This window comes from Juglans regia, chromosome 4 (assembly GCF_001411555.2).
Source record: "Juglans regia cultivar Chandler chromosome 4, Walnut 2.0, whole genome shotgun sequence".
Classification (NCBI taxonomy): domain Eukaryota; kingdom Viridiplantae; phylum Streptophyta; class Magnoliopsida; order Fagales; family Juglandaceae; genus Juglans; species Juglans regia.
Genome location: NC_049904.1, coordinates 17923725 through 17946725, shown reverse-complemented (window position 1 = coordinate 17946725; position 23001 = coordinate 17923725). Strand labels below are relative to the sequence as shown.

Sequence of the window (23001 nt, the reverse complement as noted above, 5' to 3'; positions counted from 1 at the left end):
TTTCCAACACTATAGCTAGAGCTTGTAAAGAAGATTGAGATCCAATAGAAAACACCACCAAGTCATCTGCATATATCAAATGTGTACCCAAAGGATAGTCTCATAGACCTTAGTAAGCACCGATAGCCCATGCATCAAAAGAGTGATTGATTAATCTACTTAGGACTTCCTATGCTATAATGAAAAGATATGGGGACAACGGGTCTCCTTGTCTCAGTCTACGTGATGACTTAAAGAAAGTCCCTTTCATGATGGAAACCCATGAAGATGAGATACAGTTGGACACCAGCTTGATCCAAGCTTTTGCAAAACAAAATTCATTTAGTACTGCCAACAAGAAATCTCATTCAATCTTGTTATATGCCTTAGCTATATCAACTTCGATCATAACATTGCCACCTCGCACCCTTTTGTTACACTATGAACTCGCCTTTTATGTAGTGTTGTTTATACTTTGGATCTAAACTTAGAAAAGTTCAACACATCTCTATCTTTTGGCATCAACACTATATAAGAGGCTGAATAAAGTCTTTTCAAAATATCGCCTTGAAAGAATTATGAGGCAGCTTCAACCAAATCTTCCTTGATAATGTCCCAACATTCCATGAAAAAATAAGATCCAAAACCATCTGGACCCAGGCTACTATCCATTCATATAGCATTTACAGCTATCTTTATACACTACAAGAAAATGGCCCTTTTGCAGCGCCACTTTTCGTCGCAACAAGTGGTTAAAAGCACTACTTTTAGTCTTTCTCTTCGTTTCTTACTTTGCTGCATATTAGTTGCCATTTTTTATTCACTTTTACTCTACTGCAATGAACGTCTAAGAGAGAGAGAGAGACGGTGGAGTAGAGATGATCTACTGACGAGGACGATAAGCATGGTGGTTCTACAAAATAGATGGGAAATGAGAGAAAAATAGCAACCTATTTCACTTGGGAGTCCAGATTTTTGAACCAAAAATTGCAGAAGGTGGAGGCACAGATCACTGATGTTTACCACATTCGGAGGAAATCTAGGACAGTAGCTTCTGTGGAAGGCAAATTGATGGAGGCATCTGGTAGGGGTGGTTTTCGATGGTAAAGGACAGTCGTGAGACAGGTGGGTTAATTTGCAAGGGAAATGAAAATAGAGAAGACGAAGTTGGGGAAGAAAGATGGATATTGGGGATTGTATAGGTGAAAATTGAGGGGGACACTTTTGGTGCGTTTTGGCGCCAGAGTGATCTATCATTAAAACACCAATTCCATTGAGCCACTTATGTCGCAACAAGTTTTTAATTATTGCGGCGAATTTTTCCATCGAAATTAGTGAAAACATTGATGCAAAAGGCCAGTTTCGAAACTTGATGTTAAAAGTTTGCAGCGACATCGAGGTCGCTGAATTTTTAATACTTATTGTGGCGATATTATTTCCAACAATAAAGAAAATCTCCACAATAGGTTTTATTTCTTGTAGTAATTAATTCTTCCATAGATGGTGGCTTGCATAAATATAATTTTCCACTTGAGAGATTACAGGGGTTATAAGAGAATCAAACTTGAAGTCTTCCACAGCCGCCCTCGCCCCCCTCAAAAAACCCTATTCTCGCTCTCTCTCATTTCTCTCTACACAACCCCCCAATCCAAAAAAAAAAAAAAGACTTAGACCAGAGGAGGGGGGTTGGAGCTTTGGCTCCTCCCTCCCTCCTCCCTTCCTCCCATTTCTCTCTAGTTTTTCTTTTATTTTTCTGGTTTTGTTTGTTTTTTCATTCACAGTAGGGCGAAATGCAAATCTGTTGTTCTCTAGAGCCAGGCTACCACCACACACCCCACCGCAAGATTCCCAAGGCATCGGTTCTTCAGATGGACAAAGAATCTCGTCAAACAGAGCGACGCGTGAGCCACACGCGTGGCCCAAAGTGTGTGTGTGTGACATCTAAGCGCCATCGCAAGGGGAGCTCTATCGCCGCCCCAAGCGGCTTTTTTGGGACCAAAGCCATCAGTTTCTTTAGACCTGACGTTCTGCCGTTCTTCCAAGGTGGCGCGTGTCCCTCACACGCCACCACAGTCTCGGTGTTTGTTTCCTCTAAGGTTGAAAATGCGGATCCACAGCTTTTCAATCTGTAATTCACTATTTTCCCATATATCTTTTACATTTTCTGTTATTTCCTTTGCTTTAGGTTAAAATAAAAATAAATAAGAAAACACATAATCTCTTGGATTTTTTCCATAGAGTGTGTCATTTACTCTATTTTAGACAAAGTGTGGGGTTGTTTAATTTTTTCTTAGGACAGAATGGTGGGTTTGTTAAATATGTCTTAGGACAAAGTGTTGTCTCTCAGATGGTTTGTCTGTAGAGAGTTACAGCAATAGACTAGACCATGTTAGTCACAAATAAATTTGTGTATTGGGGGGCCTTAAAAGCAGGAGTTGGCTTGTATTTTGTATGTCTCAAGTCAAAGTTGTAATATCTTGTTATGAATGAATGGTTTTATTCTACCTTAAAAAAAAAAGAACCTGAAGTCTTCCACTGAACTATTAGAAGTAAGGGTTACTTCAAAGTAGCCCATTGCAGCCTCATGTTTTTGTTCCGAACTTTCCAGAATTCTACCATTATCTAGTTTCATTTTTGCTATTGGGCTTTATTCCTTCTGACTTACGTGATATCATGACAAAATTTGGTGTTAGCATCCCTTTCCTGCAGCCATTTTATTTTTTATTTTTGTTTAGAAAGTATTTCTTCCTACAGTAAACAAGTATAAAGTTCTATCTTCTTTCTACACAACTCCTGTTCCATTTGACTAGATTGATTCTCACACAACCCTACCTCTAACTCTAGAATGTCCTCTTCTAGTTTCTGCATCCTTTGCTCAACTCCTCCAAATGATTGTTTATTCTAGACTCTTTAGTTTAAATACCAACTTCGCTAAACCAGTCCCATAAGCTGCTTTCCTGCCAAGATAGTCAATAAAGGTTTAAACTCCTTGGGTAGGGCCTATATATGTAAGAATTTGAATGGAGTCGGGCCATAGGAGACATGACTTAGATTTTCAGTAGCTAACATGGGACAAACGATCAGAACATGTTTTTTATAGATACTACACCAAGATTTAGGAACATCAGTAGAAATCAATGTTCTATCCAATCTCACTCATATTTTGTTTCTTCCTTTCCCTACCAGCTACCTCCACTAAACTACAATCGTTTATGAAAAAATTAATGTCTTCAATGGCCACCCTCGATTTAACAAACCTCCCAACTTCTCAGAATTATTCCTGATAGTATTGAAGTCATTAGCCACAATCCATATTTTATTCTGTATTTGTAGATCATTCTTTAGGTCTTGCCAAAGAACCCTCCTTTCTAAATAATTTCATTTAGCATGTAAGGATAAACTCATTATGTTGATAACTCACCACGCTTGAGATAGTTTGATTGGTAATCTGTAGAGGACAAAACTCAACTTCTTCATCCCACAACAGCCAAATTTTTCCATAAACATCCTCATTGGAAAATAATTAGAGAAACGTAACATTCTAACCAAAGACCTTGCTTGCTTTTTAACTGGCAATGAATGGTTCCAACAGAGCAATTACCTTAGGCTTATGTTTAAAAACAATTTTTTTTAATCTGCCAGTTGAAGCCATATTTCCCACTCACCTAATGTTTCATACTAAGATATTTGGTATCATTGAGATATTTAATGGAAATGGTTATGGTTGTTGCTAGATTTCTTCTTACCCTTCAACTTGATCTCCTTCTTCAATAGTACTAAAGGTTTATCCAAATCAAATTCATAATCTTTTCTGCTAGTAATGATTGCCTTCAACAGAGCTTTCTCATCATCTTGGTCTTCTAAGGACGAAAAAGAATTTGAACATCTCAGTCCTTGACTGATTTCTATTATAAGATTGCCATCATCGTCCTTCCTATCCTTCTGCACAGATTCCACCACCACTATGTCTACAACCATAGAGATATCCTCCTTGGATTGAATGGAGCACTGGCAGTCCTCTTTGCCCATGCATTTGAGATTCACACTTTTTACTACATTCTCGATCACTATCATCTTTCAGGTCGATTTTTACCACTTCTTCTAGTCTTTTTTGGTTCTCAATACTTAAATTTTGGGTTTCACACAATTGGTTTCCTTTCTTGCTGCACTGCCCAGTTTTCATCTCGTCCATTCCTTTTTCCATATTTTCCTACAAGGTATGAGGCTTAGCTTTATTTTCCTACCATTAACTCTCTTTCCCTACCACACTTTCTTTCTCCCGCCCTTCCATATCCATCGTAGACTGACTGTCCTCCCCTCATCTCTGTTGCCCTTCTTAGATCTCAATCCTTTTGGTTTTTTCTATCAATTTGCAGGCACCTTGAAGATGACCCTAATGCCTAGAAACCTGGCAGAATACCAAAACTTTCTCATATACAGCCCTTTTCCAAAATCCTTTCGATTTGGAAGTCCCAATCCAGAATCTATCAAGTAAAGTCTTGGCCACACCTCCACATACATCCACGCACAACTCGGCTTTTTTCATTCAGAGTTGCATTATCGGCCTTTAAAATCGACCTATCGAACTGGCAAATATTTTCATAAATGCTGGGAATAAGTGAAGAGGCAGACCTAGGAGAGTAACCAAATCGGTGCCAAAGAGGATTCCTCTCTTTCGTTAAATTCTGGCGTCCACTCTTGAACACTCGATACGCCCGCCTCTCCATTTATCTAGTTTCCCTCTCCCAAGCTTTGGCAAAGTCTTCCTTCAAATTCATTCTCACCATTATGTACTTCTGATCCAATATAACAATCGAAGGGATAGAGAACAGCCCCCCAGCAATTGTTGACGTGAATCCTAATTGTGGAGGATAAAACATCCGACCTGCTGAAGGCTAGGTCCAGCCTACCAAGTTACACTAAAAGACAAAATAGAGGAGAGGGGAGTGGGTAATATGTCTAATTACGTAAATATGAGTCTTTTACTCTTATTTTTTTTATACTTATTTTTCATTCATCCTTATAAATATACGTATCACTACTGTACAATCGTACCGGAACGTTATCGAGATTAAAAATAATACTAATTGAGGCGAAATCAATTCAGTAGGTCGGGAATGACTTTTTCTCTCCCTCCAATCTGTAATGCAATTTTTCCAACACCAACGCCTATTAGCACCAATGTGAACCGGACCTCTTTCACTTCTATTGCCATCTCTTTTCCGAGAAGAAAAAAACTTGAGCCACCTTGAACTGTGACCTCCAACTGCAACTGGAGGTCGCATTTAAATCGCCACCTTGGAGGAGACCTTCGATTTTAGACTGTCAGCATAAGATTTCATGATTTTCGATGATCTTGCCGGTGACATTTGGGCTGGCAAGGCCATCGTATTCGAAATGGCCTACAGGCTCGTCGTCACGCAACTAGGACATATGATCATGTTGACTCAAGATGTCATATTGTGAATTATTTCATAGCATTGATTTTGTATAAGCAACATATTCAATGACTTCTCAGGCATCACCTGTTAAAATGGAAAGTAAATTCATAGATCTAGAAATATGTGTTAGGCTTGGTCTTTTTAGTGAAATAAATAGGTGAATTTCTCGAGAGTATTTTTTTTAGCATTGAGTAGGTTGCTTTTCTATTTTTCCTAATCAAGCATATATATCATTAATATAAGGAAAGTCAAATATATGAGGAGGGGGTGAGATTCCCAATAAACATCACATTACAACAACCACAGTATAAAAATAGAAAAAAAAAATCTGATTTTGGGACCAAAAACTTAGTCCCCACCCATACCCTACAAAGATAACATAGTCTTAAATGATGATTTTTTATAGTTTGCACAACTATGCGAACTGTGATGCCACCGCTAGATGTGGTGGATGTTGAAGGTGTACTGTAGTTTGTTGTCCTGAGATATTTCCTAAAGAGACCCATATTCCCAACCTTAAGATCACCAATTAGGGATAACGGAAACATAATAAGAAGATTGGCATTGAATGGCCTGGACTATGGCCTAGTTTCACCTGTTATAGTGCATGGAGACCACGTGCTAGTGATTGTGAGATGGGTGTGTTCGATCTAAAAGATCTTGAGGTGGCGAAACTACTAGTACGATGTGTGTAGCCATCGAACGCATTATGGCGCGACGGCGCATGGTAGCCACATAAGGAACAAGTCGCGTGTATGTAACGCCTCGGTCCCAGATAGATCAGAGAGTTACTCCTTATCACTCAAAATCATTTTTCAACCATATAGTTATATACTCCAAAGTTTTCAATGACACGTACAACTCATTGTTTCAGATCAACTACTCCAATAAGATTAATCTAAACACCACAAAAATCTAAAATTTAACATCAACCTTCCAAGATGCTAAGTCAACAGAGCAAAACAGAACTACGGAATAAAATCTCCAACAACCAAAATACCATCTTTGTGCTTAATCCACTATGTTCACGTAGCCTCATACATGATTTCTATTCTTGATCCTCAATTGTATGATCAAAATTATCTGAAAAATGTTATGGAGATAAGGGATGATCAATAACTCAGTAAGCAGAGAACATATATTAGTATGTAAATATGAAATATGAGCATTTTCAGAAAGTTCGGTATGCAGTAACAAAACATTTTATTTTCATATGCAGATCTCATAAATGTGTTATCAAAAAATCCGAGCGACTTTTCAATCTTTTCATACTCAAAAACCAACTATTCATATTCAAATATCATTTTCATACTCAAAGACCATTTTCATATTCAAAAACACTATGGCATAACATAACTTAACATCTTCATCTTATCATATCGTATCGTATCGTATCATATCATATCATATCATATATCATGTTTAACCCCTGTGGTAGGGTTGTGCTATCCCCGGTGGCCAAACCAGACAGTATCATATTGTAAAACTTCTCCTTATTCATTCTCGAAGTTTCAAGTGTGCACACAATAAAGAACACATAAAAGATCACTTTGCTTCTAAAATGGGTGCACTCATATCATATCATGTTGGTACCAACCATGTCACGTGAAACAGTATCATAGGCCTGTGCAGAAAACATTAGAACCCGGCCCGTCCATGGGGCTCAACCCGACCCGACCAAAAAAATAGGGTGGAGCAACTTGCAGGTCGAACCCGCTAAAACCGATATTATAAGAAATCTCAAATTCAGTTCAAGTTGTCAAACGATTTGAACCTCGTAAAACTCTCAAGAAAACATTTTCTCACCTTTTACTATCATCCAAACAACCACCTATTCCCATGGCCTCTCCTTAGATCTTCTCCTCTTTCAAGTACTCTGACAGCCTCACCGTCGTGACCATTTCATTCTACACTTCCATAGTCTGCGAAGCTATCTCCTTGCTCCTCATCTATCGCATCAACTCCTATAAGTCGAGGTCCTTAAGTGACAAGGCTACCAAGAAGTTGGAGATGATGAAAACCGACTCCTCCGCCAAGATCGCCAAGAAATCTAAGATCAAAAAGATGGAACGCATCGAGACCATCCTCAAGGAGTCGAGCCGCGACCTCTCCCTCTTCAAGTTCAAGTCCAGTGCTGTCGTCGCCCTTGTCCTCTTCGTCGTCTTCAGTCTTCTTAACTCGCTCTTCTTAGGGTTTTCACCACCACGCGGCGCCAGCTATCTCCATAATATTTTCAACCAATAAAAAAAGATGGATCGTGAGAGAGGAGCAACCATATGAAGCAACCAAGAGAGAAGGCCTAAGACGAGGAAGCTAGCCCAGAGACTAAAAGCAAGAGCAACCCTCGTGCTGTTTCTGCTTAGAAATTGAAGCGATCTGACAGCATTAGCATTCATGGAATTTTAATGGAGTGGTTTAAGGTTTTTATTCAGGGGATTTGTAATTTTTGCCTGATTGTGCATTTATCCATGAATTCTCGAGAAAATGGGCTCTGTTTGTATTGGCTTATGCTGGGTTTTGATCGGATTGTATAAGGATAGTGGGATTTGTAAGGTTTTTGTTGGATCTGTTTGTAAACGATTTGGGTTCCCATTACCTGCTTTCAATCTCGGGTCGAGTCGGCCCATATCAGATTGTGTTTAAGACGGGTCGGTTCGGGCCAATACATGAGTCAAGTTGGTCGGGTTGCAACCTTACAGTATCATCATATCAGAACCAAAATCAGAATCAGAATAAAAACATATAAGTCATGCTAAAGGTTTTTCAGATGCATATCATATCAAACCACGTGCTGAACATATTCATATCATTTCCATATGTTTAAAAACAGATCCAAATCATTTTCATATCACATGTAAAAAAATTCTCAGATATCATATTCGCTCTTTTGCACATTTCAGAAACATGTCAAAAATTGTTCATATCTACACTATTCATGTCAAAAGCATTTTTTTTCTCTTCCATACGTATTTCATGAGTGAATGCAAAACATTTACTGATGTTATTTTTTACCTTCTTTTTTTTAAAACAACATGCACATTTTTACAAACTAACCTCAATTCATTTCTTTTTATGCAAATCTAGCATAGGAACTCCACTTACTTGGACTTTTTAACTTTTTTTAATCTTTCTACAATCATGTCGAATAAATACAAATCGTCACCTATACGGAAAACTAAACATTACTAAACTTCTAAAATGACTACTAAAACTCTTCGTCTACTTAATCTATATTGCAAAAATAGTTTTATAAATATTCAGTTTAATACGAAAATCATGAATGCTAATATTTTAAATTATTTAAAATACTAGTAACATATTTTTTACTTTTAAAATATAATTTGGTAGAATACTTGGGCTATATTCATTCTGTTAAAACAAGTCAAGAAAACTAAAATTCTTAAAATAGGCTTATTTTCTTATAATTAACATTATTATTCAAACTTACAAGAAATCTAATAAATACTAATATCATTAAAAGTATATTATTAACTCATTATAATATAATTTTTATCAAAATATGGCGAAACAACTTAAATTCATGTTGAAAATTAACTTAATCATATTTAAAACTCATATATTTATAAACTATTTAAGAAATCCTAATTTAATACTACTAACATATAACGTAGTTGGAAATCATAATTTCTTAAATAATAGTAGTTCATAAAATATATTTAATAATACTTTAACGTTAAAATAAAATCCTTGTAAACTTATAATATATAGTCTAGTCAAAATTTAACACTTAGTTATACAATTAAAACCATAATTTCCTTTTCTGTAACCTATCGCTTATGGGCTAATATAATTGCCCATTTAAAAATATGGATAGATTAAAATATTAAACACAACCTAACTTTAAATAAAATAATAGTATTTTAATTACATTAAAAAGAAGCCCAATATAGAAAATTGGTATCTCTTGAACATAACCCACTTTAAATAATACATTAATTTATTAATACAAAAAAAAAAAAGAAGATAAAGCCCATTTAAAATTGTTAATACAATATCTATAAAATACAACAAACCTAATTTAAAAATCAAACAATTCAACTCTTTTAAAACTAAACATCCAAAAGTAAGAAGAAATTAAAAGAAACCCATGCGAAAGCCCGTAATACTAAAATTATAAAAGTACTTTGGTAATCTCATGAGACCACATGGGCTTGTGGCCCACGACCCACTCATCTTAGGTGTAGTGGCACTGTGTATTTGCATATCAGCATATCAGGTGTAGATAGGATTGTAAATGAACCAATCTATTCGATAGCCCGCTTGGTACTCGCTCAGTTAAATTTGAATCGAACTCGACTCGTAAAATTAAAAAAAAAAAAAAAAAAAAAGAAGCTCGCTCGTGAAACCAGATACCCGCTCAATTTGTAAATGACACATACCCGACAAAACTCGACTCGACTCGGCCAAGACTCGTTAAGGCCCGCTCGTTTATGCTCTAGTTGACTCGTTAGCTCGACTCGATTAAAACTCATTCATATATTGATAAATATATATATATACATATGTATATATACATATATATGTATTAGCAAATAATATAAGCATACCACTTTTATAATTAAATATATAATATGTAATCTAATTACTTATGTCTATATAGTGAATATACTTCATAGGTATATTTTATAATTTGTACATAATAGTCGATAAAATTTAATAATTTCATATACTAGTATGTGAGAATCATATATGAAATAGATATATGCTATCATATTAAGTGTATATATTAATAATATATACACGCATATAATATATTGTTATTTTGGATAAGTATCAACTAGTTGATATTAATTATTTATAATTTTTTTAAAATTTTATAATTCAATAGATGTTCTACTTGTTAGTTGTATAAATTTAATATTAGATTTTTTTTTATTTATTTAATTTATTAATTATTAAATCTTATTCAAAAAATAAAAAAATAAACAATTCGACCTCGGCTCGACTCGAAGTCGTTTGTGGGACGAGCTCGAGTTGAGAGTTAAGCTTATCGAGTCGAGTTCGAACACAAAAAAAAAAAAAAAAAAAATCTCAAGCTCGGGCTCGAACTTGAGCTCAAGTATTTTGAGTCGAGCCAAGCTCGGCAAGCCAAAGCTAGGCTCGGCTCAGCTCGATTACAGCTCTAGGTGTAGACCACAAGGCAGTGCAACGTGGGTGGCTGAGTTGTGCTCAACGGTGGCAAGTGCGGCAGTCTGGGTGCGGCAAAAGAGCACAAAGAGAGAGAGAGAGAGAGAGAGAGAGAGAGAGAGAGAGAGAGAGATATATATATATATATATATATCACAGCATAAGAGGAATAGAACACTCACCGAGGGAGAGCAAGGAACACGTGAAGGAGCAGGGAGTGGGCTGGCGAGATACAATCACAGCGGCCTCCTCTATGGCAGGCGGTGGAGTTCAGAGAGAGGGAGAGAGCATGATGACCTTGCCAACAGGGAGTAACTAAGAGGGGTGAAGGTGCCATGATGGTGGCTCACGACGGCTCCAGGTTGGGTATGGTGGTTCGGGGTGGTGCAAGGTGCATGTCACGGTGGTGCTGCTCGGTGATGCATGGTGGTACGAGAGGAGACGTGCAGCAGCTTGCTCTCAAGTTTGGGGTGACACTGCTCTATTTTGGTGTAGAAAAACAAAGGAGGAGGAGGCTTTCCTACGACAGTGCATGCGCTAGAACACTGTCTATAACACCCTGGTCTAGCAACACCATAAGATAGTGTCTAGTGCTTCAAACCTCCACGTGCCCCTCTTATTTTTCCAACCTGTTGCACCAGTAGCTATCGAGCCACCCTTCCGCACTACTGCAACGACCATGCCACTGCGTAGCACCACTACATGAATGCACCACCGTGTGATAGCCCACTGCGCAACTCCTCCTCTTTGCTACCGTAAGCCACCACCTCTTCACGAACTCAGCCCGTTGTCCCTGTTTTCCCACTCCCAAAACAGAGCAAAACCGAGAAGGCCATAAACTCGGTTGATCACCACCGTACGACAGAAAAATAATCAGGTTAGCCACAAAATCACCTTAGATCCGCCTTGTCCCTCACGGTTGTCCTCTCTCTCTCGCTCAGCTCTCTCTCTCCCTCTCCGTTCTCTCACTCATCTCTCTCTCTCTCTCTCCTCTGCATCCACCCAGCTCCGCCGCAACTCCTCTAGATGAGTCTTCGTCACAACTAGGTCTCCCTCTCGCTAGTGACATTTTACAAACCAAAGTGGTTTTTGCATTTTACGTGGGAGAAGATTTGTTTTATGATATTTCTATTTTACCCTCTAAGTTGCAAGTCAAATTATAATGTGTTTTGAACTAGAATTCGGATGGATTGATTTTAAGACGGCTTCTTCTTTTTATATTTTACCTTGGATTTGCGTTTTAAATTAGGCTGACCAGGTTATAATTTATTACATAAACTTTATTTTTTCTATAGGAAATATTTAAGGTTTTAAATTATATTAGTTGATATTAAATTTTTTATAGTTATATTTCAGTAGTAAATAATTCAGAATTTATTGTCATTGTCAGAGAAATTAAGTGATTATTGATGAATTTGGGAAGTGATTATATTTTTAGATTAAGAGAGTTTTAGACATTTAGGAAAAATTGGTTATTTTGGTATTTCAGGTTTAAGAATCAAATTAAAATTTATGAGAGTTACATGACAATTTTATAGGTGACGATTGATTTTCGTTCAGTACTACGGGGGAGAAATTTTGATAAGCTAAGAAGTTCAGATAAGCGGATTTCATATGCTAGATTTTGCATAAAAAGAAAATGAAACGAAGTTAATTTTGAAAATATGCATGTTTGTTTTGAAAAGAAATCTGAAAATATCCTCAATTATTTGCTTTGCATTACTTATGAGATCCGTAAGAAATAGAAGAGTATTTTTGTCATAACTAGTGTAGACATGAACTAGTTTTTGTACATTATGTTTCTGATCTGAAAAAGAGCGAATATGAGTCTTTCTATTTTTTGAAAGTATTGTTTTGATGAAATAAAGATGTTCTGATGCATGATATCTAAAAGTTTTGCTGTGAATAAATGAAGATATTTTGATTCTGTTTATTTCGAACATGTGAAATTATCTGAAACTGTTCAGTATTTGGTTTTTGATATGAAGTGGCATCAGAAAACCTTGGCATGAGATTCTGATTCTGTTCTGATAAGGCCTAACTACGGGTTATAATATTGGATACGGTCCTTCCACGGGTTATAATTGTGGTTTATAACCCTACCATGAGGGTTAAACATAGTATACGACCTAACCACGGGTGATAATAGTGGATACGACCCAGCCATGGGTAATAACAGTGGCATACGGCCCAACCACGGGTGATAATAGTGGATACGGCACAACCAAAGGTTATAATAGTGGATACGGCTCTTCCACGGGTTATAATTGTGGTTTATAACCCTAAAACGGGGGGTTAAACATTGTATATGGCCCAATCGCGAGTGATAATAGTGGATACGGCCCTTCCACAGATTATAATTGTGATTTATAACCCTACTACGGGGTTAAATATGATATATGTCCCGATATGATGCTTTGATATGATGAAGATGTGGTTTTAGATTTTGATATGCCAAAAGATTTTTGAATAAGATTGTTTTTCTAAAAGTTTCATTCTGATATTTTTGGTAATATGTTTTGATTGTGCAAATTGATAGTAAGTATTTTTTGTTCTGCATTCTGAAAGTAAATATTTTTTTCTGCATTCTAAATTCTGAAAATACTCATATTTACATACTAGTATATGTTCTTTACTTATTGAGTTGTTGGTAACTCTCCCATTATCTTTATAATATTTTTCAGATATTTGGATATTTTCAGCTAAGGATCAGATTATGAAGATTTGGGTAAGATGATTAAATAATAGTGGATTTAAGTATAGAGAGTTTCTATATGAGTATTGGCGAAGTTTATTAAGAAATTTTATTGTACTCTAATGACTTGGTCTTTTGAAAAATTGATTATATTTAGGAAATTAGTTTGAATCAAAATTCTATATGATATTAGGGATTTGGAGTCTTTAGTTATAATTGTGATATTGGAGTTGATATTAAGTAATAAAAGTAACTCTCCGACCCCATGCAGGATTGGGGCATTACACTGTCTGTGGGAGGTGTGAGGCAGTGGTCCTTTGCTTGGATGTTGGTGGCAAAGATACGGCTTGGCAGCGGCATGCGATTGTGAAAATGGGTCATTGGTTGTTGTCATGTGCATGGTGCAGTAATGTCATGAGTGTGGAAGTCGTGCAACGGTGGAGGTTTTCTTTTGTGGTTTTCTATGGATCCTGTTGCTGGCTATGGAAGGGCACGCAGCAATTCTTACGTACAGTGGTGCATCTATTATGGATGTTTGCAGCAGACAGTATATCGTGATATTATAGGGTGGCTACGATGAGATTCACAGAGAAGAAAAGAGGGAAAGGGAGAATATTGGGTGCAAAGTGGGTGCGCGTTTGAAACAGGATGTGAGTAGTTGGATAAAGAAAAATAAACTGACGGAGAAGATCAGAAAGAAAGAGAGAGCATTTTCGAGGTAAAGATGATGTGAGAACCTGAAATAGCATCAAAGGCGCATGGGAGAGGGAAAATAAAAGGATGAGGGAGAGCAATTGTTGAGAGAAATTAGGACGTGGGTCACGAGGAAGGAAAACTATCGAGGAAACTGTTTGCTAGGGGAGAGAAGAGATAGAGAAAAATTAAATAATAAAAATAATAATGAAGAAGATAAAGTAATAATAATAATAATAATAATAATAATAAATAAATAAATAAAATAAGAATGCACACACTACTCATAAATGGAGCAATTTTACTTAGCAACAAACCTTCTGTACGAGCTTGGACTAAGATTGGGCCTAGGTGTTACAACGTGAGGGTCACGTGCCAAGATTTTCGTCACAATTCCACTTCATCCTAGTAGATTGCAGACTGGAGAGTTGCATGGTAGGGCGCATGCAGGCAATCAGTCACTGGAGTACGATAGATCTGATCAAAACCGAGCCGGTGGAAAGAAATGATTAAAATTTCTAACAAAAAAGCTTATGAATAGACAGGTTTTGGAAAAAGAACGAAAGAGGACAAGGCTCCATCCTCCTATCCGGTAGAAACACATATGGGAAAGGATGAGAATATTTTGTTGAGAGAAGCGGTAGGAGGGCATACGACTTTTTGAAGGACAAAATTGAGTGGGTTGCTTTTCAAGTGAAAAATATATTACCTTATTGAAAAAACAAAACAAAAAATCAAATGGGTGAAATTAATAGGTGAGTTGAAGTCACGAATGGTAACACAAAGTAGATAATCACCATAAGACTTGCCAAAACAAAAGTTATAACATTTCCCGAAACAAAAGCAACCAAACACCCCAATTCCATGCAATAAAAATATATTTCTTTAAATTTACTATAAGAAAATTATTTATTTATGACTAATTAATTCTAACAAAATGATTATTTACAGCTAAAATAAGTTTGTTTTGATCACAAATAGTCACAAAAATCTATTTTTCTTATAATGATCAGAATACAAAAATACCCTAAAATACTTTCTCAGATGTTAGTGCCCTAAAACACAGAAATACTTCTTAAAAACACTAAACAAAAAGAAACCCTTTCATTGTCATGAGTTCTTGAGAATTAACAGAAGCACTGGAATTTTCGAACGTAAAATCTTGTAAATATTCCTTGATCTGTCGTTTTAGGCCAGACCTCAGAAACAGTAGTACTGTCTTGCCCACCTTGTCTCATGCACTTAGCATCCCTCAAATACTAAGTTACAGCACCTATATTCCAAAAAGCAACCTCACATCATTCAGTGAATACCATCTAAATGATGACACAATAATTCAGTCAACCACAAATATACCATCACTTTTTGCAGTATCCTTACTGTTCATGTTTACTTGGAGTACTTAAATGACCACAACACCCCCCCTCAACTCTAACTACATGAACCAACCAACAATTAATACAGAGCAACGTAAAAATCCAAAAAAAAAAAAAAAAAAAAGCATTTGATCCACTCATGTTATATATGTATACTGAAACTGCTTGTCTGATGCTGTTATATTTTAGTTTTAATACTTTGAAGATCTTGCATGATTGGGATGTCATTGCATTCGAAACGTATTAAGTTGTTGAGCTTCTGCAAGCATCTGAACAACTTCTCTCATGGTGGGGCGCTCCACGCTGTGCTCTTGAACACATAACATTGCGACGAAGAACACCTGCATTGCTTCATCTAGTGGAAAGTCAGCCACCAGCCGTTCGTCCAGAATTTTCACAACTCTTTCTTTGCGTGAGTTAGTCTGCATCTTAGCCCACTGAACAATGTCTAACCCTTCTTCACCAAAATTACCAACTGGTTTCCTTCCCGTTACGAGTTCTAGGAGCACCACCCCGAAGCTGTAGACATCACTTTTCTCGTCAACTTTCAATGTGTACGCGTATTCTGTCACAGGAAGCACAGAAAGGAGAAAAAAAGATAAAGAAAAAGATTTATATATAGCTGCATCGCAGAATATCATAATATTAGAAAAGGAAGAAAGAAAAAAAATGCAGCCTTTTTCACCATGCAGTAGTATACTTTAAAGAAGGGTAAATTATGGGTCTGTTCAAACTTCAATGTTGTGAAGTTTGAGTGGGATTTCATGACTCACCACACTGTTCTTTTTACAGAGAGAGAATCAGTATCAGCTCATCTCCCCAGGTAAAGTTACTGACTCTAATGTGAAAAAGAAAGGTATTTTGTGGTTTGTATATCTAAAGATATATTGCTCTTTCTGGGGTTTAGGGAAAGCAAAGCTTAGATCCCAATCTGGATTCTTTAAGGGGGAATTCTTTGGATATATGTGCATGCTGTTATGGTCTTAGTTTTGGGTTCTGGTTAAAAAGGTCGATCGGAATACGTCTGAACGAACATGGGCTAATGGTTTCAACTTTCAAGGCATGCAAAGCTCATAGCCCGTTAGTGTGGCTGTAAGTAAAAGAAAAAGCAAAAGGAGAATTTTCCTGTGTTAGTGGAGGCTTTACCCTTATCGGAATGCACAGAACTCTGCTTTCTGCTTTAGTACCAAGAAAAGTATATTCTAGCTATATTTTATGGAGAGGGGGAAGAAGTGTATATCCCTTTATTAGTTTGCTATTTTGATCCCGAAATTGAAGAAAATGAGTAAGATTCCGAAAGCATGAACACAACCTCTTTCCCGGGATCCCGGGTGACGGACCCATTTCGCCAAGTCAAAGACTCTAGTCAGAGATTTTTTGTTTTTTTGTTTTTTTTTTTTTTTTTGGTGTTTTCTTTATTTTACTGCTCAATGTAAGTGATTAGGTATTCTGATATGATGAAGCTAAAGCTTTGAGTTATGCCAGAAACTGATGCATCTATGCAAAGAAAAAGAAAATAAAAGAATAAACATACCTGGAGCTATATAGCCATAAGAGCCTGCAATTGCAGACATGCACTCTGATGTTCCAGTATCTTGCAAAAACTTGGCGAGTCCAAAATCTGCCACATGAGCTTCGCAATCTGAGTTAAGTAAAATGTTGTTGGATTTGACATCCCGATGGATTATCAGAGGGGAACAATCATGATGCAAATAACACAATCCTTTTGCGGCTTCAATGGCTATTTTAAGCCTAGTCTCCCACTTCAGATGACCACCACTCTTCCCATGCAGAACTTCGCCTAGACTTCCATTTGGCATGTATTCGTATACAAGCAAGTTGGTCTCTTTATTTGAACAAAAGGCCAGCAATCGCACAATATTCCTGTGACGGATTTTCCCCAGTGTACGTATTTCTGCAGAGAGGCCATTATCATGGGAAGAGCCTTTGCTTATTCCCAACAGCTTCTTCACAGCTACTTCCTCCCCATTTGGCATTGTTCCTGTGTACACAATCCCAGCTCCACCTCTTCCTATAATATTATTTTCCTTTATGCATTCCAGAATGTCTTCACTTCCAAATTCTAGCTTCTGGAATGCCGTGAGCTTCCACGAATTTGAATTCCTCCTCATCTTTCTGGTTTTTATGATTGCTAGAACAGCAAATACCAACGAGCATAGCAGGAGTCCCAAAGCAAAAATAAGCTTAAATTTTGCAGGGACTTGAGGCCTGCTGCCACTATGGTTGTGGGATTCTAATGGTGAGCTTGATAAATAGTTGCAGGGGCTCAAGTAAGGACCACAGAGCTGAGGGTTACCAGCAAAGGATGTAGAGTTGAATACTGAATATTGTCCTGTTTCTGGTATTGGACCAGAGAAGTTATTGTGGGAGAAATCCGCTGATGTTAAGCTCTTCATGGACCCAATTTCCTTAGGGAGGCTCTGGTTAAGGTGGTTCCATGAGACATTGAGATAATTTAATATATGAATTTGTGAAATTTGAACAGGGATTGGGCCTGTAAACTGGTTTTGACTCAAATCCAAGGAAGTCAGCAAGAGGCAATTACCAATCTCAGGAGGGATTCTGCCTGAAAAGTTGTTTCTACTCAGATCCAAAGTTAGGATATTTTTCAACTGGCCCATGTCGAATGGAATCTCTCCTGTGAATCGGTTTCCATTTAGTAGAAGAATCTGCAATCTGGGGAAGTTTCCAATAGAAGTAGGAAGAGTCCCAGATAAGCGATTATTTGAAAGATTTAGCTGGACGAGTTTCGAGGGTACCTTGCTTGTGTCCTGCGGAAGTGGCCCACTAAGATAATTATTGTACAATTCCATGAGTGATAGCTCAGGCAAGTGCAGAAATCCATTTGGTATCGAGCCAGTCAAATAATTATGACCAATTCGAACTCTTTGGAGAGTGTAACATTGGCCAAGATCATCAGGCAGAGGGCCAAACAGAAAATTGTGTAGTAAAATCAAGATCTTCAACTTCCTTCCCAAGCATAGAGATTTAGGTACCAATCCAGTGAGCTTATTACTTGACAAATCAAGCTCAATTAGTCTACTGTTCTGACCAAGCTTGGAAGGAATGGCTCCGGTGAAGTTATTCTGCCACATTTTTAGGACTTCTAACTTGGGTAGCTCTGCAATGGCACGAGGGATCTCACCATGAAGTTTGTTGATGAATAAGTTCAAGAGTGTAAGCTCATGGAGGCCTGAGAACTCCACCGGGATAGCTCCGGTTAGTGCATTATTCGAAAGATCAAGAGTTTTCAGACTACTCAGATTCCCGAGTTGAGGAGGGATCCAACCATTGAGTTGATTTATTTGCAAGAATATAGTGTCTAAGTTTATCAGATTGCCCAACTCTGGAGGAATTGGACCCTCCAGTCCACAACTTGCAAGGTCTAGATGAAACAGATTGATCAGCTTACCCAACTCTGATGGGATTCCACCATCAAATTCGTTGTAGTAACCCAAAAGAAGCTGCTGGAGATTAGTAAGATTACCAAGTTCCCTTGGTATGAACCCGCCCAATGAATTTCCTGCAAGTGAAAGATAATTGAGCTGCTTCATATCTCCATAGCTTGGAGGTATTTTCCCAGTGAAGAAATTCCCGCCAAAGTCCAAGTGTTGCAGCTTGGGAAGTTGAGTGACACCCAAAGGAAGTGAGCCATTGAAAGTGTTATCATAAGCGTCTAGCACAACAAGCTCTTTCAACTGAGAGAACTCCCAGTTCAAATCTCCACTGAACATGTTGGTGGACATGTTGAGGACCTGAAGTCTTCCTAGCTTGTGAACATCTGGCGGAAAAGAGCCGGAAAAGCTGTTTGCGGCGACTGAAAGATTAACAAGGCTAACAAGTTCTGTGATTGCAGGGGAGAGAGAACCAGAGATGTTGAAATTTGATATGTCTAGTGAAACGACTAATCTGTTCGTTCTGTCACAAAGGACACCAGTCCAAGAACAAAGGGACAAGTAGTTCGATACATTCCAGCTACTTAGAGAAGGATCGAAGGACTCGAAAGTTTGTTTGAGAGAAACCAGGATTGAAGCTTGCCTTTTGAGAGATGGATAATGTGCCGAGACAGGAAGAGAAGTTGTTAGAAAGACAAGAATTATAAAATAGAAGGAGACGGACCTCATATCAGAAGCTGCCATGGGAAGCTCTCTGGTATACAGGAGGTGGGTTCTAGAGAAAACAATAGTTTTTATCAGATTGAAGTAAAGCAATACCACAGTTCATAGAGCTATATATTCAGCAGAGCTGAGAGAGAGAGCCAATGAAGACAACTGTGGAAGCAGCAAATGTATTGCAAAGCAAAGAGCTATATTAGCAGCATCCAAGGCCTTCTTCCTCTATGTGAGAGTCTATCCTGGTTTTATCTTTCACTTTATAGAAAGAAAAAGCAAAAGCAATGTTTGCTTAAAGATGAATATATTACAGCAGACCGTTTGATCATACCAATATTCAGAATTCCGTTGCTTTTGAATCCAAATGACAAAGCTGGCCCTGCTTTTATTTCTTAAATTTTGGACCCAAATGGACAGAGAAGTCATATTTTGAATCTTCTGTACTTGGGAGGTTTTTGACCAAAATGAAAATGCAAAAGAAGCAATCATAGGTAGCTAGGCAAATGCAAAATTAATTGACCCTTAAGTATTACACACTGTTAGAGCTCAGTATCCATACTTAAACTGAACTATATGCAAATCTAAAGCATGTCAATCGATGATGACAGCCGCAATTTTGGCATAATTTCTTCTTCATTTGTGATATTGGGTTTGGAAGTATAATTTGCACGAGTTGGTTTATTATTAAAATGCAGTACTGGGATTTTCCTTATTGCTTGGCAAATGTCTTTCCACCCTCCTCGAGAAACTCATGAGCCTAACTCATCTCATAAAATCAGTTCAACAATAGAGGATTGTTCATTCCTTATAAACATGCCCAAGACCATGTTTACAGGCAATGCAAGATTATTCCTCAACACCCTCCCTCAAATGCAGAGTAGTATTTTTCCAAGTTCTTGTCACGAGATAAGTAATGTGGGTTCCCGTTCGTCCTGTACCCTGGCTCTGATATCATGAAAAAATTCTTGAACCTAATTCATCTCATAAAATCAATTTTACAAGAGATGATTGTTCATTTCTTATAAACATGCTCAAGACCTTGTTCACATGCAATATGGGATTATTCCTCAACACCATTATGACATACAGCTTGAGTTTATCTACTTATATAACCTTGCAACTCTCTCCCTCTTTCTTTTCCTTCTGCTTTATTTTTGTTGCTTATCATAATGAGTTTTGCCACTTATAAGTTAGTATGTGATACACAGCATACCGTGAAAGCACATCAATTGTGAGAGAAATTCAAAAGCATAAAATATATTTTATGTTAGCTGGTGTGAAATCACCACTTATCTCAAAAGTTTGAATTGGTTAAAAGATGTAGATTTAATTATTTACATGATCACCAGATGCAGTCAAGCCCTTATCATTATGACATCAAAGGAATATTTGCATTGAGAGTGGCAGCCTAGCTAGTTAGCGAAGCTGTTGGGGGATACACCCTGGCTCGTGAGAATTTTTAAGTTGTCGGTGTTTGATGTCTAATAATGAGGATCATCCAAGAATTGTATCAACTTAGGGCATGCAGATAAACACACACTATTTCTGTCCTTTCAGGTGGAAAGTGAAAATCCCCTGGTCCTCGGTCATGTCCATCTTTCTAATTGGCTGTGAGCATAGGAATAAGTAGTGATCACCTAAGAGCCCGGCCCCCCAGTCACTAAAAAACTTAAACCTCAAGGTGAAAAAGAAAAAGCATCTCGCTTGATTTTGGAGCTTGTTGGGGATTCATCACTTTAATCTCTCTCTCTCTCTCTCTCTCTCTCTCCTGTGACCTGCATGAATCTCTTTTTTTTTTTTTTTTTTTTTTTTATATATATTTTCTCCTCTCTTGTCAATAAGTTGCAGTATAACAGGCTTAGTTTGTCCTCGAATAGAGGCATGGTAATCTCTTTTGGTTTTTGATTGGTATTTTGGCTCTATTTCTGGGGTCCTACAGAACTGGCCGTTCCATTTTCTGCCTGAGGATGAGGACTCCATTTTCTGACTCTAATTTGAAAATTTTGCAGAAGAGTGCTTTCCTTTGAAGAGAGCATGATAATATATAGGCCATGCTGCCATGAAGCCATTGACCGTTAAGAAATTATGATGTCCAAAAACGCTTCCATGCATGATATACATGTTGAAAACATATCTAATAAGCATCATTCATCTTTTACAAAACAGTACGTACAACTTTTTTAAGCGCATGTAGACTTGCTGTTTCCAAACTCTAAGCATCTGATGATGATGATGTCTTTAAAGCCATGATGGTCCATCATCATCAATGTCATCACCGATGGAATCTCTTCCCTCCTCCCTTGGATCATTTGAATGGATAACGAAAAAATCACCGTTGAAATTAATGATTCATTTAAAAAAAAAAAACACACAAGCCTAGATTTTCGAGGGTGGCAGCTCCTGTACTTGCAGAGAGGGAAAAGAAAAACAAGAAAAAAAGGACAAGGCCTGGCTGCTATATATCACATGTTCAATGCAGTGCTTTTAATATCAAATATATAAAAAATATGTGCAGTGTGATATCCTATATGATATGAATAAGGGTAGGTGATGTATAAGATCTCACATTACTTGAAAATGAGAAGTACTTCTTACTCTTTATAAGGTTCCAATAGAATTCCTGTTGTATTATTAACTAGTCTTTTTGAAGTATAGGTCATATGGTTTGGGCCTTCCATTGGGGCATTACAAATGACATCAGAGATTATCCTAACCAGAAATGTGGGACTTAAGTCATGCCACCTACAATGGACAGGTCCGACGAGAACGTCAGGAATTTAATGGGGATAAATTGTGATACTCGATATGATATGAATAAGGGTATGTGGTATAAAGGAAATCAAGCAAATTCCTTCAATCAAGCATTAGACCAAGGAGGCAGATTCTCAGCCTTGAATCAAGCTCGTATCACCATATTTAATTCCTCCATAATACTCTGTAATAGCTAGCTTTATTCTTTCTTAAAATAGTTTCTGCAAATGTGTATTTATTCAGTGATCAACTGTTGTAATTAGTGTGTGAATATTTTCCAAATACAGCAGTAAATCATTCTGTGCAAACACTTGTACTTCTCATAATCTTATCATGTGGTGTATGAGATCCCACATTGCTTGGGAATGATAAATTTTTACTCTTTATAAGATTCCAATGAGACTCCAATTGTATTATTGACTAGTCCTTTTGGAGTATAGGTCATGTGGTTTGGATCTTCTATTAGAGCATTACATGCAAACATCATGGTTGCTATCACATGATGTTCAACAATTTGCTCTTCATGCTGGATTTCAATTAATTAATTAATTCTACAAGAAAACTGTTTATTTGTGATAAGTTATTTCTAGTGAAAATGATTATTTCCTTCCAAAATCAGTCTATTTTTATCGCAACAATAGTCACTATCATAATAAATAATCCGTCACAAATGCTTATTTTTCTTGTAGAATTTGTTATTTCTAATCTTACAAATTGATAGAGTATCTATTATCATAAACTTTTATTCTTACCATCAATCAAAGAGAAGAAGTATGCATGCATGC

General features: G+C 37.2%; 1 protein-coding gene across 1 annotated transcript; it reads right to left on the bottom strand.

Moving 5' to 3' along the window:
• Nucleotides 1-15041: 15041 nt before the first annotated feature.
• On the bottom strand, nucleotides 15042-19718 carry LOC108986423 (leucine-rich repeat receptor-like serine/threonine-protein kinase BAM3). The gene is made up of 2 exons (XM_018959035.2): nucleotides 16867-19718; nucleotides 15042-15897 (listed from the first exon to the last, which is right to left on the bottom strand). Exons 1-2 carry the CDS (start codon nucleotides 19490-19492, stop codon nucleotides 15557-15559), a joined length of 2967 nt encoding a protein of 988 aa, XP_018814580.2. The 5' UTR covers nucleotides 19493-19718; the 3' UTR covers nucleotides 15042-15556.
• Nucleotides 19719-23001: the final 3283 nt, after the last annotated feature.

What these genes read in the sequence shown, in the direction of transcription:
- LOC108986423 (XM_018959035.2), bottom strand. Translation starts at nt 19,492, where the DNA reads ATGGCAGCTTCTGATATGAGGTCCGTCTCCTTCTATTTTATAATTCTT. An exon ending in TTATGGCTATATAGCTCCAG is followed by an intron (nt 15,898 to 16,866) that starts GTATGTTTATTC and finishes TTCCTGTGACAG; the next exon opens with AATACGCGTACACATTGAAA.